We start from the raw sequence: 7,045 nt of genomic DNA, 5'->3' as shown, positions 1-7,045 counted from the left end.
TTCTCTATGCATTATGTGGGCCGCATCCACGCAATATGTATACTACCTGTAGGGCCTTCAGGATGTCACATGGGCCGCAGCTGTGTGCTGATCGGGCCACAAGTAACCCATGGGCCACAGGTTGAGAACCATTAGTTTAAAGACTACTTTTGTTTATTTATTTGGGTGCGCTTTTGGGTTATTTTTGCTGAAGGAAAGTGAATGGTTGTTTTCAAAATATTTTTTATTTTCTCCCTGGAGGTGGGAAGGAATAGGAATACTTTTCTTTTTAAAAACATTCATCAATATATTCCTATTAATAGTAAGGAAACCAAAATCTGTGCATTTCACCTGAGGATTGGTACCTAATGTTAAACAGAGACAGACTCCTCTGATTTACATAACTTCTGAAATGCTTAATACTTTTGTTCGTGATGAACATGCCTAATTGGCCAAAGCCACTCTCATTTGACTATCTCTGAAGTTACATATTAACAAACAATCCACACACCAGGAGAAATATATTACAAATGTGTAAATTGACAGCGATGTATTACAGACACAGAACTGTTATCACCCCTACCATCAATTACACCATTTACCTATCTTGCACATGTGGCTTATTAGCAACATTGTTCGATTTTCTTGAATTATGGTCAGGAATCTTAGGGATGGTATGTTATTTTCAATCTTATATTTGAATATGTGGCATGTTGTTGGGTAGATGTCCTTTAAACTATACAACCCCTCAAGGTTGTATTCCAGGCTTTATTCTTTTGCATTTTTATAACCTTTCTCATGACAGCATCATTCATAGACCTGCGACTGATTGTAACCTCTGTGCCAATATTAGCTCACTCTAGGGGCCAGATTGTCCTCTCAGTTAAACTTGTTTTATACAGGTTGTAAATCTACTGACGCCTGAGTTACAGTGAAGTGAGTAAGAGCAATATCAGGTCCTAGGTATCTATTGCTAGGGATCCCAAGCGGGAAGATTTATTCAGTTCACCCTTTAGATTATCCAGATCTGGGCTTGGACTACTATTTGTATCTCAAAGCCACAAGCTGACATGATAGAACCGTTTTTGGGCAGCCCCTCTGGATATTTGCACCTTTCTGTTGTCCAGATTTTGCATCCAGCAACAGCAGATATTAGACATGTCAGTGCTCTCATTGATTCTGGGTCACTTGTAAAGCATGGAAATGTCACCATTGAGAAACCCTGTGATTACTGTGACTAAGAGATAGTTAGGCTGTCACCCATACTTACTCAGCAATATGTGGAAACTGCTCTCCAAGCTTTGGGCTTCACTATCTCTGCTGTGTGAAGTCCAGAAGTTGCTTTGTAATTATCTATGAGCAAAAAAGCAGGTGTGCTTGCTCTGTATTGTGAGGTGTCTCTTGCCTCTCCCCCGGCCCCTTGTTCTCCCAGGTCACCCTAGTTTATGGATGATCTGTGATAAATGAAGCAAGAGGGAAGACATCTGGAGTGACAATAGTGGAAGTCTCATGCCAAGGCTGATTGGTTCCAACATGCAGATTTTTTAAGAACTCTGTTGCTGAGGCTCCAGGTAGAGGGCAAAAAAAAAGTTCTTTTCCTCCACCATAGCATCTACAAAATCACAGTCAGCAAGTTCATTTTAGATGGTAGATAGTTTGGATTTACCAGGCTATCTCAGCTCAGTAGCTGGTGTGAGATCTTCCCATTGAGAGGGCATTGTTTACTATTTTGCTGACAAGACTGATTACATTAGGGATAGGTTTTCTTCTTCAGTGGTCACAGTGCAAACGCCTGAGGGGACAAAGGCCTTGTCTTCTCTGCTAGAGTTTTGGCCGACAATGCTCCTGAGTTGTTGGAAGAACTTCATACCACGACCTGTGCTTTGGATCCAGGGGATCCATGTCTTTTCTGGCTGGTGAAAGGCAGTAGGGAAGTAATGGGTCCCTTTTGTGTGGAGATTGTCAAGGCTTCTTTCAGAGAGGGCAGGCTGCCTATTGCTTGCCTGGTCCAAAAGAGCTCAAGTGTGGTGACTTTGCGGGCATGCTGCAAAAGACAGCTGTTTGAGAGGCCTCCTGGAGAGAGCTGAGGATATGCATCCCACAGTGATGCAGAGGACCGGTGGCTGGCTGGCTGGCCGGCCAACCGCGTTCCTATGGAATGACTTTCAGATTGGCTGAGGTTTAAAATAATTGTGTTTATTCCATGATTAGTTATGGTAGGGTGCCTAGAGCCGGGGATAGTCATTGTGATAAATGAAGGGGGGGGGGAAGTAGCTGCTTTTTATGGACACCCAGCCAGTTAGCTATAAAGTCCTTCTTGATGGCTGTTTTCTGCTTGCTTTACATGCAAAGGGTTAAAAAGTCTCCCTGGCTATTTAAAAGAAAGGGAATGGGCACCTGACCAAAAGAGCCCATGGGAGGGCTAGAACTTTTTAAAATTGGGGGAAAAAACTTCCCTTTGTTTGCTGTTGTTCTCTGGAGAGAGGGGACAGAGTAGGACAGGGCTGGAGCTATGCTGTAAAAAGCTTTAAAACCAGGTAGGAAAAGCATCAAATCATACCTCAACCCTACTTATCTGAAACCCCAGATATGTAAGTAATAAGGGAATGTCTAGGAAGATGCAATTAGGGTTATTTTCTTTTATTTCTTATTGGCTTGTGGACTCCTCTGTGCTAACCCCAGATGCATTTGTTTTGCTTGTAACCTTTAAGCTGAACCTCAAGAGAGCTATCTTGATGCTTAATTTTTGTAATTGTTTCTTTTGTAATTTTTTGGATCTAGCAAAAAGCCTAAGTTCCAAATGTATTTCCTTTCTTTTTGGGATTTAATAAAATTTACCTTTTTTAAGATTAGGATTGGATTTTTGTGTCCCTAAGAGGTTTATGCATATGTTGTTTAATTAGCTTGTGGCAACAGCTGATTTCCTTTGTTATTTTCTCAGTTCTTCCCTGGAAGGGTGGTGAAAGGGCTTGAGGCGACCTCACAGGAAGGAATTCCCAAGTGTTCCTTCCTGGGTTCTCAAAAGAGCGGGGGGGAGAGCTTGCACTTGGGTGGTGTTGGCATCTAGCTATCCAAGGTCAGAGAGAAGCTGTGACCTTGGGAGTTTAATACCAGCCTGGAGTGGCCAGTATTAATTTTTAAAATCCTTGCGGGGCCCACCTTCCGCACTCAAAGTCCAGAGTACGGAATCAGCCTTGACAGGCATCTTTATTATTTTAAAAGCTATATAAATAAATATTAGAATTAATAGAAAAATTAGGGCCAGACAAAGAATGGGCTATCCCTGGGTCACCCACAAAGGCTCACCAGCAGGCAACACAAAATGTTCCCTTTATGTTCTCCAGGTGAGCCTACCAGTTCAGGCAGTGAACGACCAGCCTCAGGAGCCTGAATTACCTCTCACTTCAACCAGTGTAAATCAGGAATAACTCCACTGACGTTAATGTCCCTTCCCCAGTGCAAATCTATTACAAGAGGGCAGGTGGGAATTCATTACTGAGCTATAACCAGTGGAGTTGATAAGGTGAGGCAGGCAGGGATGAATTGCACTTGGCACAAGGGAGGTGCAGAGTTAGCTACACCAGTTTCGTGCCCAAATCCTGTGCAGCAGGACTCCCGAGCATAGGGCATTCCTTTACTCTGTCTGTTACTCACTGCTGCAATGACCATCCGGGGCTGATCTGGTTCCACCTGCCTGGCCCTGCATAGGGGAAATGCAAAGGTGCCCCTCTGAGGCCCTGCGCTGTTCCATTGAATTCTCACTACAGAGGGAGAAGCATGTCCCAGAACTTGACCCTGCATCCCCCATGATAGTGTACTGTGAGGCCAGTGGACCGTCAGCCAAGCAGCATCTTCCTGCATGTGCAAGTGTTTGAGTTAGAAAGGAAAGCCTCAGGAAACTGCAATATTTGGAAAATCAAAGTATTTATTATAATAAATAACAATGAAAGAGATATCAAATAAGCAGCTCTTTCAAATGTATCATTCTATAAATATTATAATAACAGTTGTAAGTTATACCATATTTCATGTAAAAGCCTCTGGTACATTTTTATAAATAAATTCACACTATTAATTTATATAAATAAATGTATAATTATTGCTGTTCAATAAATTAGCATTAAATATTAAAAGGCTGTAAATACTTTTTGCTAAAAGAACCTGAAATATTTGTTTTCTAGAGAAGGATCAATTTGACAAAAAGACGGCAACATTTCCTAGAAAGATTTTTCAAGTTAAAGACATTGGGACAGATGCAGGCAAGCACCACTGCATAGCTTTCAAAATATCCACTTGTGCTTGTGCACATAGGCCCCAATCAACAAAATACTTAAGCACTTGGTTAAAGTTGAAATGTTTGGCACTGTTAAATAACTACCACTCCTATAGGTGCTTCTTCCTAATAGATATATGGTTTGTATCATAGCAGTGGTTTCCTGGAGGTTCTTTCAGTTTTTCCTCTTGTTTCCTCCCTTACTAGTAACAATTTTCTTCGGTGCTTCAGTGCATGCATTTTCCAGGTAATCAAAGAGCAAATCCAGCTCCCCAATTGCTTTGTTCTTTCCACTAACTCCCAACTATATAGAGAGAAAAAAAAGAAAATTCTTTAATATCTCATTATGTCACCAAAGATTTAGATTGGAATATAATATTTTCATAGAAATAGGGCTAAATTCTGTTCACTTTACTCTTACAAATAATCCTGTTAATGTCAGTAGACATCAAGATGGAAACTACCTAATCCAAACCATGGCAATGCTGGATTGTTCCCTCCAGTCTATATTCCATGACCTTGCCCAATTCCATTTTAAATTACTCAAGAGATGTATCAAGTGAACATAGAAATCACACAATATACAGTAGCATCATAACAGTGCTGAGGTTTGGCTTATGATGCTTTTAATATGACATCTGAGGAAGTTGTCCCTAACTGATTGCCCGATTGGCTGAACAGTCCAGCCTACAGTCTCTTTCCAGTAAAAGATCACATTGTACACTACAGCAACCATGACACAGTTGGTGGAGGAAGTTTTTAAGTTCTAAAAATCTATTTATTTTCTTTTAAGGTTAAAAATTGCAATGACTTGTCTGTAACGTTACATTCATTCAGTCATTAAGTGCACATGGTGATATCTCTATTACAGTTTGCATATCATTATAATCTCAGTTTGGGCAATAAAGAACATAAAGTCCAGGTTACCATTTCAGGGACATACTTGCATAGCACCATTAACAAACACAGGCCCCAATCCTGCCAGTCTTACACATGGGAGTAATTTTATGCAAGTGAGTAGTCTCTTAACTTCACTGGAAATATTCACTTGCTGGTTCAGAGCTATAGATAAGAAATAATCTCTATGCCAAAAATCTTACAATCTAAATAAGACAAAGGAGAAGTAGAAATGTCCCTAGCCCCCCTATCACCACTGCAGCCCTTACCCCTTAAATAATGTCTGCTCACTTTAGAAGGTTAGCTTCACAACTGTGTTTTTTTCTGCATTAAACTGTTTATAGTTTTGGATTACACAAGAGCCAACTGAAATGGGTATTTTTTCATCATTAGTCACAGCTGATAATGGGCCTAATCCAAAATTCACTGGAGTCAACAGAAAGACCCCAACTGACTTCAGTGGGCTTTGGATCAAGCTCAACAGGGACATTGGAACAACAATGAAAAATAATGACCTGGCAAATCACAGCCAATTCATTAATCTGTTAGTCTTAAAATCAGCAAGTAAGTTATTTGTAATAGCTACTTGGGGGCCTGGCACTGGTCTTGTTAAAATAAACGTACCTGCTTAATTTTGTCTTTCATTTCTTCCAGGTTCTTTTCGACATGTTCTCTGTGTCCTGAGAATTTCTGAAAAACAAAAGCCAGGGTTTGGTTGGTGAATGTGTGACAGTGCGGTTTTTCTGTTTCACACCTTTCTATTAATCTATTTGATTTCACAAGCCTAAATTTGGGTATCTTGATCTGAGGTTTCCTTTGATTTCAGCACCCAGTGGGTGCTCACCTTGCCACTACAGCACACTGCTAAGGCTACACTTGAAATTCAAAAGCCAGCTGAGAGCAGAACAAAGGATGGGAACCAGAGACGAGAAGGTGCAGGAGAGGTAGGATGGGAAACAGCCAGGGTCTATGTAAGTGTGCAATACTTACGCAGCCACTTAGCTCTGTGCTCAGAGCTGCTAAGAACTGTGCCACCTCATGGATATATGGATAACGGTTGCTGGTCACAGAGAGAAGTACTTCGTTCACTATGATCTCTATTACCCTCTTCATCACATAGCAGCGATTAGTCTCCTACAAAACACAGAGTAGGAGGGTCACCCTATATAATAATAAACCAATAAATGCAGCTTAGGCAGCTGGCTTTGTGCAGTGTATGTAAAGCTCACCTGGACATTAATGTACAGCTGCTGTCCAATGAGCCTGTTGTCTGTGTCCTGGTCCGAGAGACTAGCCTGAGAGGTAGAAAGGAAGTCAATATTCTACAACAATAGTGCAGGACACTACAACTGACACCCTGCTTTGAGTGACAGCTGCCGGATTGAGGGATTATACCTCAGAGGGGACCCCGGGTGAGATGGAGAAGGCTGAGCCTACCGGGGAGGAGGGAGAGTCAGAAGAAGTATATAGGAGGTTGTACTCTTCGGAGGAGCTTACTAGTTATTCCTAGAGTAATGTCCATGGCCAGCTTTGAATGGGGCTAGGGGAAAGAGAAATGAAAACTCTTTTTTCAAAATTTGCCAGCCCCAGGGAAAGCAGAGGAAATTTAGTGGCGTGCACAGCAGTTCATTAGAAATGAGCTGTGCTTCACCAGTGGGTTATCCCTCCACAGATCGTTGAGGGAGTTTCACAAAACTATGTATTTAGCTATACCTGCCTCTAAAAGCATCACTGCAGCATAAGTACATGTCCATGTAGAGGTGGGGGGTGGGGGTAGAAAGAAAGTGGAATATGGGAGGGGAGACCCGTTGCAATGGAGAGGAGAGAGGACACTCAAGTACTACCATAATAGATAGATAGGTTACTATACCAGTTTGGCCAACGTGTAGGTGCGAT

General features: G+C 41.6%; 1 protein-coding gene across 1 annotated transcript; it reads right to left on the bottom strand.

The window, feature by feature from the left end:
* Positions 1–3,950: 3,950 nt before the first annotated feature.
* Positions 3,951–6,759, bottom strand: IL22 (interleukin 22). Its single transcript, XM_007065837.4, has 4 exons — positions 6,379–6,759; positions 6,140–6,283; positions 5,774–5,839; positions 3,951–4,556 (listed from the first exon to the last, which is right to left on the bottom strand). Exons 2-4 carry the CDS (start codon positions 6,260–6,262, stop codon positions 4,428–4,430), a joined length of 318 nt encoding a protein of 105 aa, XP_007065899.2. The 5' UTR covers positions 6,263–6,283; positions 6,379–6,759; the 3' UTR covers positions 3,951–4,427.
* Positions 6,760–7,045: the final 286 nt, after the last annotated feature.

This window comes from Chelonia mydas, chromosome 1 (genome assembly GCF_015237465.2).
Source record: "Chelonia mydas isolate rCheMyd1 chromosome 1, rCheMyd1.pri.v2, whole genome shotgun sequence".
NCBI lineage: Eukaryota > Metazoa > Chordata > Testudines > Cheloniidae > Chelonia > Chelonia mydas.
Note: the sequence above shows the minus strand (reverse complement) of the source record. Positions and strands in the feature narration are given on the sequence as shown.